Source organism: Elephas maximus, chromosome 25 (genome assembly GCF_024166365.1).
Source record: "Elephas maximus indicus isolate mEleMax1 chromosome 25, mEleMax1 primary haplotype, whole genome shotgun sequence".
In the NCBI taxonomy this organism is placed as follows: Eukaryota; Metazoa; Chordata; class Mammalia; order Proboscidea; family Elephantidae; genus Elephas; species Elephas maximus.
The window spans coordinates 20898881-20913475 of record NC_064843.1 but is presented as its reverse complement, the minus strand read 5'-3'; the positions used below and the strand labels follow the sequence as shown (position 1 = coordinate 20913475).

Genomic DNA, 14595 nt, shown 5'->3' with positions numbered 1-14595 from the left:
TCAGGAGAGGCAGGAAATGCCTGGGAAAAGAGCAGTTACATTTTCCCATCATCCTAGTGAAATGGGGCTCAGAGTCCAAAATGAAGTTGAAATACAACATAAAGGCTCCTTTTCCTGAAGCACCCGAGTCCACAGGCCTGCCAGGCCATCTTGGATAGTCCTCACAACTCCCCTGCAAGGGAAGCAATACTGTCCCCGATTTTACAGAGGGGGAAACCGAGGTGTAGGGTGGTAACATCACTGGCTTAGGGGCCACTGGCCCACGGACCCTGATGGTATTGAGACTGGTGCTGTCCTCCATGTGAGCTTTGCAGCATAGGTTCATTCTGCCTCTGACACTGCCCCCCAACCCCACGCCACCCAGCGTTAGCCCGAAACAAAAGAACCCACAGATCGAGAAGACCATGGCCTCCTTCTTTGTATTATAAACTGACTTTTAATAATAATAATAATAAATCTATCATGGATTTAAGGAGGAGAACCTGTACATTTTAAAGTAAACCAGTGCACAGCGCCCTGGCCCTCGGGGGCCACTCCGTTTCCTGCAGTGGGGCAGGTCCTTGCTTATATTGGTCACGTGTGTCCAGCAACAAGGCCGCCTCTTGCAATCCAGTGCACAGTGGCAAAAGAGGGAAGGCGGTCCCTGGGAGCCAAGATGCCAAGGGCTTCAAGTCCCCTGGACCCTTGCCTGACAGCACCCACCAACCAGAGGCGGCAAGATCCCCCTCCCTTCCTCCTCAGGTATGGCATGTCCCTGTAGACACACAGAAGCTGGAGGGGGCACACTGCTAAGGGGTCCCCGTGTGGGTCCACCACCCAGAAGGCGGACACAGTAACTTCTTGTGTCCCTGGCTGGCTGAGAAGTCCCAAATGCCCTGCTCTGAGAAGCTATCGTCAAAATAATAAATTATACAAGCCACAGACTGGTGTTTCCCAGTGACCCCCTTCCGCCTGTGTGACAGACACCTGTGTGGGGTGAAGCTAAAGCAATTCAGGTGGGTGGTTCAAATCCCCCCTTCCCCCACGCCGGCCAGGCCCCCGGCCTGACCACCTCTCAAACCTTTGTAGCCAGTCCTTTAAAGAGACCGAAGTAATTCATTCTAATATCACCAAGTGCCGGAGCGCTAAGGGTGGGGGGGAAAGGGGCTCAGTCGATACCTGTCAGCAATACCTTAAGACCTTAATATTAAAAAAAGATGAAATACTGACATTTTTTGAATTTTCAATAATTTAGTTTTTCTTTCCTTTTAGTAGAAATGGAAAAAGTTGTCAATACTATCTTATTTTGGTCCCTTGTTAGACAATATAACTTTCTTTGAAATTTAAAATGTCAAATATATAATCACACAACCCAGAAAAAAACAAAACAAAACAAAAAAAGACCTTGACAACACCAATGACAACAACAAAAAAATTTCCAAATAAACCACAGCGATTTCACGCCCTATAAATAAAGTCGGAGCAATTCTGGCTCCCGGAGCTGAGTGGCTCCTGTTCCAATGATGACAATGTCGGAAGCTGGTGTGGCTTTCTTGTGCCCTCTCGGGACCAAGTGTTGTGTCCTCCCCTGTCTCTCAAGTCGCTCCCAGAGAGGCCCGGCTCTTCCGGTTCCACCAAGCAGGTTAGTACAGGGTTAGGGGTCAATCTGGAAGCTAAGGTGAGGAGACGGGGTGCCTGGAATGTGGACATGGAAGGAAACCAGTGGCTTCAAAAAGTGCAGGTTGATCAGCCCGAGAGCAGTGTCTGCAGAGCTACAGCTGTTTCACCCCATGAGTTCACCCCATGTCCTGGGGGCTTGTGGGCAGGAGCGTTGGCTGTACCCTTCAGCTCTGTGGGTGCCCAGCACCCCTCGGGCTTCTGGCAGAAGTGGGGAGCACATGCCAGCCGAGGGCCAAACATCCCCGAGTTGGGCACAGGTTCGTCCTCATGGAGGCGGGGAAGGAGGCTGGGCAGCTCCCAGGGCAATGGGAGCAGAGGCCTCAGCCATCTCCCGAGAAGGCCGCGTGACTGTTCTATCCTGCCAAATCTCAGCTCCAGAGGACACAGCCCAGTGCAGGGCAGCTAGGGGTTCACAGGTCTCCATCCACCGGCGGCTGGCAGAGACGGTAGAGCCTGGGGAACAGAGGCAGAGAGTGAGAAGGTGCCTGGCTGGAATGGGGCCAGTTATTAGTATTTCCACTTTATTTGAACAAGTCAGTCACACCCAGAAAGCAAAACTCAACAGGTATAAAAAGATACAGGTCCCTGGGTGGTGCAAATGGTTTGCACGCAGCTAGTAAACAAAAGGTTGGTGGTTCAAACCTACCCAGCAGCACCATGGAAGAAAGGCCTAGCAACCTGCATCCAAAAAGATCAGAGCTAAGAAAACCCTATAGAGTCATTCTACTCTGTAACACATGGGGTCTTCTAAATCACAAATCAACAAGAAAAACAAAAAAACAACAACAAAAAGATAGAGTGGAAAATACCTGCTCTGCCCTCGTGTGCCCCAGCTGCCCAGCCCCTTCCCAAGCAGCCCCTGGAACCGGTTTCTTCTGCTCCTTCTAGAGGCTGTTGAGGCATTTACAAACACAGACGTGCTTGTGTGTGCGTGTGTGTGTTTACATACATCTGTTGCTATATATGTGTATGTGTGCAGCTGTGTGCATTTCTCCACACTAATGGCGGAACACTCTGCCCTTGCCCTGGTGGTGCAGTGGTTAAGAGCTCAGGCTGCTAACCAAAAAGCTGGCAGTTCGAATCTACCAGCCACTCCTTAGAAACCCTGTGGGGCATCTCTACTCTGCCTTATAGGGTTGCTGAGTCAGAATCAACTGGGCGGCAATGGGTAATGGCAGTAAAGTAGACATGGTGTCTGCCCCTTGCTTGTTTCACTTCAGAGACCTTAGGGACTTTTCCACGCAGCACATGAGAAGCCACCCTGGTTTCTTTGTGGGCTGCATGGGGGTGGGGGGTTCAGTGTTCACTTCAAGTGCTAAAGGGCCACTGATGGGTTTCAAGCAGGGGAGGGACCGTATCATCTGCTGTGAGGTAAATGGTGATTCCAGAGGCAGGGGACAAGACGGGCTGTGTGATGACACGGGGTACAATAGGCAATGTGGTCCAGTGGTTAGAAGCCCAGGCTCTAGGCCTAAACTATCTGCATTCAGGTCCCAGCTCTGCCATTTATCAGCTGTGTGATCTTGGGCAAGACACTTAACCTCCCTGTGCCTCAGCCTCTCCATCTGCCCAATGGGACAATAACAGTACTTTGTTCCTAGGTTTGTTGTTTGGATTGAAGAAGTTAATATAAGAGATCAGAACAGTATCTGGAGCTGACTAAGTACCATATAAGAAAAAGAAATGTAGGGAAAAAAAACAGTGCACGTAATAATTGGTAAAATATAAATCAGGCCTGCACGTAAGTTAACTAGTATTGCACCAATGCCAATCTCCTGGCTTCAACAATGCACTGTGGTTATAGAAGACATTATCACTGGGGGAAGCTGGGTGAAGGGTACACAGGGGCTCTCGTGACTATTTTTGCAACTTCTTGTTAGCCAAACTATTTTGATATAAAACATTATTTAAAAATTGTGAGCAGATGTGATATCAAATCAGGGCAGTGGGGACAGACAAAGGAGACAGGCTGATATGAGTTAATATTCATAAAGGGGGCCTGGCACATGGTTAGGACCTTAAGAAGGTCTTAAAGCAACATGATTGGGATGAGAGAGGCTGATGGGTTGAATGGCCTGGGGCAGTAGGGGGCAGAGTGGGGGTAGTCACACAAATCACTGCCCCATGGCTCACTTTGGGAGGCTTTGTCTCATCTTCCCAGCGGTAGTAGCAGCTCCATGGGGAAGCAACAGACTGAGTCCTGTCTCTCCCTCTCCCGAGTGGGGACTTCATAAATGGGTGAAGGCCCATCTGGGCATCAGGGGCTCTGCCCGGGTTGGGTGGGAGGCCAGGAGCTTGATGTCAAACCCAGTTCCCAGCCTTCCGAGAGGAGAGGGGGCTGGAGAGAAGGGTCAGCCACTTACCGCGGTGCACCCTGGGGCATCTGATCCTTGACCCGGAGGTTTTTGGCCAGAATCTCCACCCTGGGGCCCTGGAAAGAAAGAATTGTGAGACCTAGGCCTGCCTCAGCTCAGAGTTCAGGGGAGGCAACTAAAATTCCCTGAAGCTAAAATCCTGGGCCCGCTCCGGACAGAGAGAAGGTTGATGTGTGGCACTGCCCAGCCCCAAGACAGCCCCTCATCCCGCCCCTCACCCATGGTGCCCTGGCCTGGGCCCCCACAGCCCCTCACCTGCTTCCGCATGATGTCTGTGGCCTGCATGATGCACTTGGGCAGGAGCCCGTGGCTCCGTGCCAAGATGGCTGCCTGCTCCAAGGAGACGCTCAGGGTGCTCCTGTGGGGATGATGGCAGACTGACAGTGCGGGAGGGCGGCTCCCTGCCCCCACCCACCCAGAGCCTAACAAGCCCTGGGACCTCGTCTCCACTCTCTCCTGCCTCACTCCTGCTTCAGGGCATCAAGCTTGCCCCTCTCCCCTCAGGTGTCTTCTCTCAGAGAGTCTTCCCCTGACCACCCCGCCTTAAACACCTCACCCTGTTCCTCCTCAGCCCGTTACTCTGTCACTCTTCTCTTAGCCATTTTCACCGCCTCACAGAGTAGGTGTTTTACTGCCTTACTATCTGCACCACAAACAGGGACCTCTGTCTTTGATTCTCTGCGATAGTCCCTGTGCCTAGTATTTGTAGCACTCAACGGTATTTGCTGAATGAATGAATGGGGTGACTCTATTCATGTCTCACAACTTATCAGCAGGGTTTGAGATACACACATTTGTTCAACCCTTCACACCTGTTTCTGAAGATTCTAGAAACGGGTTCTTGTAGCCAGACTTCTTGGTTATTCGTTCATGTAATTACTCTGTGACTCTGGACAGGCAAGTTAGCCCCCCACGTCTCAGTTTCCCTAACTATACAATAGGGATAATAATGGCACACTGCCCTGGTGGTGCGATCAGTTAAGCACTAAGCTGCTAATCAGAAGGCTGGCACTTCGAATCCACTCAGCTGCTCCACGGGAGAAAGACCTGGTGATTTTTGCTTCTGCAAAGATGACACCCAGAAAACCCTATGGGGCAGTTCTGCTGTGAGTCAGAATCCACTCGACAGCATCTAACAACAACTGACATTTCTGGACCAAACATGGGGGCTATCCTGTGCATTGCAGGATGTTGAGTAGCATCCCTGGCCTCCACCCACTAGATGCCAGTAGCGACAACCAAAAATATCTCCCAACATTATCAAGTCTCCCCTAAAACCAAAAAAACCAAACCTGTCGCCGTCAAATCAGTCCCAACTCATAGCTACCCTACAGGACAGAGCAGAACTGCCCCACAGGGCTTCCAAAGAGCGGCTGGTAAATTGGAACTGCCAACCTTTTGGTTAGCAGCTGAGCTCTTAAGCACTGAGCCTCCAGGGCTCCAAGTCTCCCGTGGGGGGGTGGGGGGGGCAAAATCGCCCCCAGCTCAGAATCCCTGTAACAGCCCCCACTGCCTGGCTTGTGGCAAGGACAAACCAAGTGGAACAGAGAGGAACACTAACACAGTTTCCTGGTACACAGCGAGCACTCCGCTTGTTCAAATGTTGATTCAACAAATGCTTATTGAGCACCAGCTGTGTGCCAGGCACTGCTCTGGGTGCTGAGACAACACAGGGCAAAACAGGTCCTGGCCTCACAGAGCTGGGGTGGCAGAGAAGACACAGGTATACAGGGGATGCACAGTGTGTGTGCCGTAGTGATAGGGGACAGGACAGGGAAGGTACTGGGAAGGGGAGGGGTAATTAAAACAGGGAAGTCACAGAAGGGCTCACAGAGGTGACATTATGCTTTTGGGGAGCAGGAGGGGCAAAGGACAGGTAAGACAGTGTCTATCCAGCGAGTTCCAGGACAGCAAGAGGCCAGCTCTGCCCCAAGGAAGATCAGTGACCACCGTTACTGCTGAACGAATGCTCATGCAGAACCAGGCTGTACAGACTCTCTTGCACCCAAGCCACAGAGCTGGAGAACCAGACATTTCCACAGCCCTCCTAGGGCCTCCACTCTTGCCACCCATTTCACAAGTGGACAAACTGAGTCCAGAGGGTCAAGGCCGTGTCCGGGCTCAATGAGAAGTGGCAAAAGCAGGATTTGAGCTCCCCTTCCTGCCCCCGTGCCCTGCCCCCCATAAACTGCCCAAAAGCCTCCCGGCCCCTCTGCTCCCATGGGGTCCCGGCTGCTCACCTCTGCATGCCCGTGCTGCACATGGCGATCTGGCAGGCCCCCAGGCGGTAGCAGAGCTCAGAGGAAATGGGGATGAGGCTGGCGCCCAAGCTCCCACTGGTACCAGGTTTGGGGTGGACGAGGGACTTCATGAGGCGGCAGAGCTCATCCAGGGCGTTGATGGGGCGGATCAGCTGTGAGGAACACATGTCCAGACACAGTGAGGGGAGGGCCCCATGCCTCCCATCCCCCGTATGGCCTCCTTTCCACAGTCTCCCTCCAGTCTGGCTCTGTTGCTGCAGCTGTCCTCCCAGCTCACCTCTCAAGAGGTGATGGCCCAATTAACCTTCCATAATCCCTGCTCAAGGACTATCTGTGGCTCCCCATTGCTCCACAAGCTGGCATTTAATGCTCACCATAGATTTCACACCTAAGCTTCCAACCTAATTCTCTTCACCTGCCCAGGCGTGCTCCCAGCTAAGGCCAGGCACAGCACCCTCTCCCACCTTCTCCAAAACCACTGTGACCAGCTCAAGCACCATGTCCCCAGAACAAGACTTCCTGCCCCCAGTGGACCACGTGGAGGCACAAAATGATGATTTGCCAACTCTTTCCGGGTTGTGGGGGCATTTTGCCAGCCAGACTACAAACTCCCAAAGGGCCATGTCCACCACTTCCTGAGAGCCCCCAGTCTCACAGCTCTGGGGCCAGCACCTCAAAATGACTGTCAAGTTCTAGGCCCTGCCCGAGCCTGGGAAACCGGGGTACCAAGAGAGCTGCATCGTGGGCAAGAGGCAGGGATCACAAATGAGCCAGCATGGGGCATATCCCCCCTACCCCCGCCGCCTGAGGGCCAGCTCCCCCCAGCACTGGTCAACAGTGACATGCAGGTATGTGAGCCCAGGGCAACCAGACCCTCCAATTTCTCAAGAAAACCTGGAAACCTCAGTCTTTAGGGGAACTCTTTAGATTTTTAATCGTTAGCAACTAATTCAAAACAAACAACACTGCATTGGCTGTATCTGGCCTGGACTCCCTACTCTGACTTGTACGCAACTCTGGATTCAGAGAAATGCTGAGATAAACAAGGGAGATGAGAGAGACACAGTGAGTGGGCACAAGTGAAAATAAATCATCTGTGAAATTCCAAAATGGGTAAGGAAGAAGCTGGAATTCCTAAAATGGGGAAGGAGCTATCCTGGATGACTTCCTGGAGGAGGGAGTACAGAGGTCTCAGGGGCTTCTCGGCCAGGATTGGGGCTGGAGTTCTACCCTCAGCCCTCTCTGAGTCCTGGCCCCCACAGCCCCCAGCCCCGCAGAGGGGTGCGGGAATGGTGGACACACCTGGTCTATCTTCACTGCGGTGGTGCTGGTGTCTGTAGGCAGGTTAGACCGCTCCAGGTAAAATGCCCTGAGAAAGAAAAGTGGTGCTGAGGGCAGGCCCCACGTCCACCGTCTTCCCAGCCCCCACCTGAGCCCCAGCTTCTGCAGCCACAGCTGCTCCGCCCCACTTCACTCTCTGAAAAGAATCACACACAGCACCTTGCACAGCTTTCTATACCTGTTCCTCCAACAGCCCCATGGGGAAAACAAGAAGGGGCCTCCAAGGCTCGCCTAATGCCACCTCCTCAGAGAAGCCTTCCTAGATTGCCCTGTCCAAAAGAGCACTCACACCCTACACCCTCTACCCCCTGTCCTGCTTTATTCTCTTCTGAGCACTTCTCACCACTTGACACTTCACACTGCTCTTTGTTTACCTGATTATTAACCCCTTTTTTTAGTAGAGGGGTTAGCAAACTTCTTCTGTGAACAGCCAAACAGTAAATATTTTCAGTTTCATGGATGGACCACATGATCTCTACTGCAGCTACTCAACTCTGTCCTTGTAGCGTGAAAGCAGCCGTTAACAATACGTAAACGAACGAGCATGGTTGTGTCTTGATAAAACTTTACTTATAAAACCAAGGGGTGGGCCGGATTTTGCCAACCCCTGCTTAAGAATACAAGCTCCATGACCATCAGGACTTTGTTTTGCTCACTGCTGACTCCCAAGCAAGCACCCAGAACAGGGCCTGGCCCACAGAAAGCCTCAGTGAGCAGGTGCTGAATGAATGAAGGAGTGAATGAATGATCACAGAGGTGATATTCAAAATATTTAACAAATGGCACTGAGTAGACTGATGGCCTCAACTGATCCAAAAAGATCCAGTTTTAAATAATACGGCTGGATGTTTGCCCTGACAAACGACAGCACCACTATTCTATCTCCAAACGGGAACACTTGGGCCCCACCACGGTAATACTTTACCCACACCTCGAGACCAGGGTGTCCTGATTTTCAGCCTACCTTGCCTGTGCCTTGATTACATCAGGAGAAAGTGAGGCAGAACTTGGGGAGGGGCATGGGTGAGGGCAGTGGCAGCAGGACCTGCAGAGCTTACAAGCTGTGTCCCCAGGCCTGGTGCTTCTTCCTCAGAAAATCTGACCCCTGCTCTCTCAACTTCTCCTGGGTGTTCTCTTCTGAGTGGGGACAAGGCCCTGGGTGCTGGCTACACACCTGACTCACAGGCTCCAAGATTCTGAAGCCCACCTGTGCTGGCTCCCACCCCCATGCAGAATAAAACAGGAAGCTCGTCTCAGTTGGAAGGACCTGCTCTGAAGCCAAATAGACCCAGGGCCAAATCTCAGTACCGTCGCTGTCTAGCTGTGTGACCTTGGACAAGCTGTGTCTGCTGTCTGGCCTCCGTCTCCTCACCTGCAGACTGGATGAGAATGGCAAACCATGCAGGACTGCTGAGAGAGGCTGATGAGCTCGTGGAAGGAAAGCGGCTGCATACAGCAGGTGTCAAAGAGAGGACGGTTTGCCCCTCCCACACTGAGGGCCTTTGCTGCTAACAGCCACTTCCTGTGATGGTTTCCTAATTCCTGCCCCAACACATACTCCAGGCAGATACCTGAGTTTGCGGTAATACTGCTGAACCTTCTCCAGGGACTGAGCGTTGATCTCCTGCTGCAAATCCTCTGAGGCCATGCTGCCTGGAGGAGTCAGTGCCTCCACATTCTCTAGAGCTGTGACGGGAGACGCAGGAAGGCAGGGGTGACGTCCTTGTGCGTTCAGGGCCCTGTCCCCTGGGGGCCTGCTCAGCCCCCTCAGCTCACCTTTCGTGAAGAGAACTGTGTGCAGCCTCAGGCTGGCCCCGCTCTCCAGGCGGGAAGGCAGCTTGGAGAAGTGGTAGCTGTCGAGGTAGAAGACGACCTTCAGCGCCTGCCGGCTGCCCTCGATGTGGTAGAAGACATTGGTGTCTGTGGGCAGACAAGGTGGGGCTGGGCGGCTCACCACAGAGGCTAGAGGGAGCCCTGCCTGCCTTTGCTGCGGCAGCTCCAGACTCACCTCCCTGGGGCTCCAGAACACCTTCCTGGGACCTCCCTATTCTCCCCACCCCAGCAGGTAGCCTCAGACTCCCTTGTCCTCCCACCCTCAGGCTGGCAACTTGAGATTCCATGTCCACCCACCCCAGGAGATAGTCTCAGACCTGCCCTCTCATCCCAGAGGGGTAGCCTCAGACTCCCTTGTCCTCCCACCCTCAGGCTAGCAATCTGAGACTTCCATGTCCACCCACCCAAGAGGTGTAGCCTCAGACTTTGCCATCTCATCCCAAAGGGGTAGCCGCAGACCTCCTTGTCCTCCCACTCTCAGGTGACACCCTGGAACTTCCATGTCCCCCACTTGAGGGGTAGCCTCAGATCCCCCTGCCCTCCCACCCCCACAAGGGTAGCCTCAGACAGCCCCATCCTCCCACCCTTAGCAGAGCAGCCTCTGAGCTCCCTCCCCACTGACTTCAGCAGGCCCCAGTTTCCACTGCTTAACTCTGGACTGATGCTGATCCCACCCAGCTGGGTAGTCAGCACTGTCATCTTAAGAGCTTCACCTATGTGTTTCTGCCCCCTCACCTGGTGACCCAGGGCCTCTACCTGGAAAAAGCTGCCCTCCAAACACGACCTACATCTTATTCACACCCAAGAGCAAGGAAGAGCTTAGGGCAGAGCTGGCAAAATGGTGGCACTCACCCCTCCTCCTGCCCCTGTGACTGCACTAATCAATCAAGAGTCCCCCAGCACCCAGACGGCCTCAATGCAGCCCTACAGATGGGCAGCCACTGCCCTCCATTGGAACTGGCGCCCAAAAATAAACCCATTGTTCCTCTAGAGTCCAGTCCAGGATGCCATGTGAGAGTGGGAAGACAAGGAGGTCTCAGGCTACCCCTTTGGGCAAGAGGGCAAGTTCTGAGGCCATCCCTCCGGGATGAGAGTGCATTCTCAGCAGGGACAACGATGCCCCAAGGAGGTGAAGATGGGTTCTAAGAGGCAGGTGAAAGAACCGTATTCGTTTTACATATAAAGTGCAGATAGACACACAGGACATAAGCAGATATACAGTGTATCTGTGGTATTAAAATTTCACAGGGGGCACGATGATAAGGAAATATGTCTAAAAAGCTCCTTATGAAGGTTATAATGGGGGAAAAAAAAAGTTGTGAAGCCCTGGTCTAGAGCAGCGGTTCTCAAATCCGGTAGGTGTTCAGAATCACCTGACAGCTTGTTAACACCCAGATTTCCTGGCTCCGCTCCCAGAGGCCCTGCCTCAGTAGGCCTGGGGCAGGGCTGAAAACTGGCCTTCCTAACACGTTGCAGGTGACATGGTCCACGGGCCCACTCTTAGAGAACCATGCTCTAGACTCAAGCCTAGCGGGCCTCAGGCCTGGCTGTACACCCACATTATCTGGAGGGCTTTTCTAGCATCCCAGTGCCCAGGCCCCACCCCATAAACCAAATTGGAATCTTGAGGGCTGGGATGTCAGTATCTGAAAAGCTTCCCAGATGAATCCAATGCACAACCAGGGCTGAGACCCGCTGGACTAGACTGTGAGCTCCAGGAGGACAGGGACCATGGCTCCAGAGCCCAAAACTTGCCTGGCCCAGATTACACGCTTATAATTACAGATGTGTGGATGGATGGATGGATGCATGGGCAGATGGATGGATGGACAGACGGATGGGTGGATTGCTGGATGGGTGGATAGGTGGACAGACTGACGGACAGGTGGGTGGGTCGGTGGATGGATGGATGGGTGGGTGGGTGGGTGGATGGTTGGATGGGTGGGTAGATGGACAAATGGATGGATGGGTGAGTGGATGGATGGATGGGTGGATGAACGGACAGAAAATGCATGGATGGATGGACAGATGAGTGGGTAGAAGAAAGGAAGAAAGGAGGGGAGAAAGGGAGAAAGGAAGGAAGAAAGGAAAAGAGGGAGGGAGGAAAAACTTTGTTAATATGGTATAAGCCCCTACAAAAATCTATGTGAGATCAAATTGACAATGGCAACTCAAAAGGTTGGATGGGAAGCTTAGGGGGCAGTGAGTCTAAGACAATGGTAGTGGAATAATGTGGAAAAGGACAGCGAGAATGGTAGTACAGCTTGAAGAATGTAATCAATGTCACTGAACTGTACATGCAGAAATTGTTGAAATGGCGTTATCTTTGGCTGTATACACTTTCACACGCAAAAAAAAAATTAACAAGTTTTTATCCCAAAGAAGGATGCCTCTAGAGAATTTTAAAAGGAATTGGGTACAGGATGTTATCTCTTACGAGCTATGGGCGATGGCTGGGTTTATAAAAAAAGAAACTCCTCTTTTTCCACATGTGCCCCCAAGATTCAGCTTTGAGATTCGTGTTGGGAGCATGAGGCTTGAAGCACTGGGTTCCAGGGCCCTGGTGACCCAGGTTCACCTCAGGCAGCTGGCCTGGAGGCAGGGGAAGGGCAGGGTGGTCCCAGAGCAATCCCTTCTACCCCAGGACCCCAGCCCTCATGGTGGGGGTGGGAGGAATCACTCACTGGCCACGTAGTTCTCATCCAGCTGCTTAAAGGAGAAGGCAACATTGTCTAGCTCCGACAAGGCCTCCCAAAGATCCTCCAGCATGGTCCGTTCCTCCTTCTGCAGGAAGAAGACAGGATGGAGGGGTCCCAGATGTCACTCCTCCCTGGGATTCTCAACTGGAAAGGGAGGATGGGGGGGCAGGTATGCCAGCTGCCTGTCTATGCTGTGCTACCTATGCTTAGAGAAGCCAGGGCTATGCTTTCCAGGAACCCAATGAGAGTGGCCTGCCTGCCAGGTAAGCGCCTGTGTGCATCATCAGCCAGCAGAGGGTGCCGAGGCCCAGCTGTGGCTTCAGGAAGCTGAACCTGGGACAAGTCCAGGGGACTCAGGGCTGTGGTGATAGGGGAGCTCCGGCCCGGGTTCACGTGTAAAGGAGGAGACAGTACAGACAAGCAAGTGCCTCTGCAGGCTCCATTTCTGGGGGGCGCTGGCACCAGGCAGCAGCACCCCTAAAATGCAGAGGTGCTGGCTCTCCCTCCCCAGGCTGGCAGAGAGACCGGCCAAGAGACCAGCCTGATTCTGAGCCTTGGGCAGGGAGGCCAAGGGAGGAACCAGGAGGTGCAGAGGAAGCAGAGCTGCCTAGGGGCGACTGGGCCCTTGAGGCCGACTCCCAGAGTTCAAATCCTGGCTCTGGGAGCTTCAGCTTTCACATCCTTGAAATGTGGGTGGTGAAGGATCTGCCTCGAGACCCTAAGAGGACTAAGTGGGATGCTGCATGTTGAGTTTGCCTGGAGTATCACAAAAGCCGCCTCGCACACTCCGCTAGTCTCATCCCCACCCAGCAGCCAGGGTCGTTCCTTAAGTAGCAAAGCCAGTCACATTCTTCCTCTGCTCCAAACCCTCTTGTGGCTCCCACCCCACTCAGAGCAACAGCCAAAGTCTTTACAGCGGCCTGCAAGACCCCACACTCTGACCCCATTAATTCTCAGCCCTCATCTCCCCTTGCTCATTCTCCTCCAGCCACACTGCTCACGAACACCGCAAGCAAGCTCCTACCTTAGGGCCTTTGCATTTGCCCTCTCTCTGCCAGAATGGCTCCTCCCTCAATATCCTCATGGCTCCTTCCATCCCCTCCTTCAAGACTTAGGTCAGGTGCCACCTTTTCAGTGAGGCCTTCATTGGCCACCTCATCTCAACTTCCAACCACCACCAACCCCAGACCTTCCTGGCCCCTCCCTGCTTTATTTTTGTCCTTACCCCTTTATCACTACACAACAGAGTTTCTCAGCCTCGGCACTGTTGGTATTGGGGACTGAATAAGTCTTTGTTGTGGGGCTGTCCTGTGCACTCTACCCACAAGATGCCAGTAGCTCCTCCCTTTCATCGATGACAATCGAAAATGTCTCCAGACATTGCCAAGTGTCCCCTGAGGGGCAAAACTGCCCCAGTTGAGAATGACTGGTTTATACCTTAAACCAAAACCAAACCAAGCCCATTGCCTTCGAGCTGATTCTAACTCATAGCAACCCTACAGGACAGAGTAGAACTGCCCCGTAGGGATTCCAAGGCTGTAAATCTTTATGGAAACTGACTGCTACATCTTTCTCCTGAAGAGCAGCTGGTAGGTTTGAACCACCGACCTTTCAATTAGCAGCTGAGTGCTTTAACCAATGTACCGTTAGGGCTTCTTGGTTTATACCATATAATTAGAGTTAGCTGTTTATGTTTGTCCCTCAGTATAGGGACACTGTTTTGTTCACCGTGAACCCCCAGTGCCTAGAACAGAGGCACACAGTAGGCACTCAATAAGTAGTGGCTGAATGAATGATGGAGCGAGTCAGAGCCTAAGGGAGGAGGCAAACTCTCGTCTGCACCATGCCTGCAGAGGGTACCAGCAGGTGGGCCAGTGGGGCCCCCTTCCCCCTCTCTCCCCCCTGCCCACCCCCCACTCACCACGGTGGCTGGCGAGAGCAAGGACTGGCAGTGCAGCAGGACACCCGTGGCCGCCACCTGCTCCAGCCACTTGCGGCTGGCGTCGCGGCTGCTCTCCTCGTACTCGCCATTATTGTTGTAGCGGTAGCTCAGGGCCGCCAGGAGCTGCTCGGAGAAGGTGCACACAGCCGCCACCAGGGCCTGGCAGAAGATGGCGTCTCTGCGCAGCTGCAGCTCAACATCTGGAAGCAGAGGGCAGGAGGGGCCTCACTGCCTGGGTGCTCTGGTGGGGCCATAAAGCAGGCCCACACCCTAAAGCCCCCCACAGCCATGGGCCAACCTCCCAAGGACCAACCATCGAGGGCCACCTTGCCAAGAGCTAATCCTCTGGACATCCTAGACACCAAAAGCCAATTCCACAAAACTTAATTCTCCAAAACCCAACTTGCCTAAAAACTCAATTCTCTCAATGGCCCATCTGCCTCTTTGAGAAAAAAAAGAAAAACTTGTAGTTGGTTTTCCCAAAG

At 53.1% G+C, this 14595-nt stretch overlaps 1 protein-coding gene across 1 annotated transcript in view; it reads right to left on the bottom strand.

Annotated features, from left to right (window-relative positions):
* Nucleotides 1-413: 413 nt before the first annotated feature.
* Nucleotides 414-14595, bottom strand: part of PREX1 (phosphatidylinositol-3,4,5-trisphosphate dependent Rac exchange factor 1) — a 221999-nt gene continuing 207817 nt past the window's right edge. Inside the window, exons 32-40 of the mRNA XM_049870048.1 lie at nt 14090-14310; nt 12154-12253; nt 9413-9556; nt 9208-9322; nt 7598-7664; nt 6275-6447; nt 4290-4392; nt 4023-4090; nt 414-2112 (exon numbers count right to left, since the gene is read on the bottom strand). Coding sequence (XP_049726005.1) covers nt 2070-2112; nt 4023-4090; nt 4290-4392; nt 6275-6447; nt 7598-7664; nt 9208-9322; nt 9413-9556; nt 12154-12253; nt 14090-14310 — 1034 coding nt within the window. The 3' untranslated portion in view covers nt 414-2069. The remainder of the gene's footprint in view (nt 2113-4022; nt 4091-4289; nt 4393-6274; nt 6448-7597; nt 7665-9207; nt 9323-9412; nt 9557-12153; nt 12254-14089; nt 14311-14595) is intronic.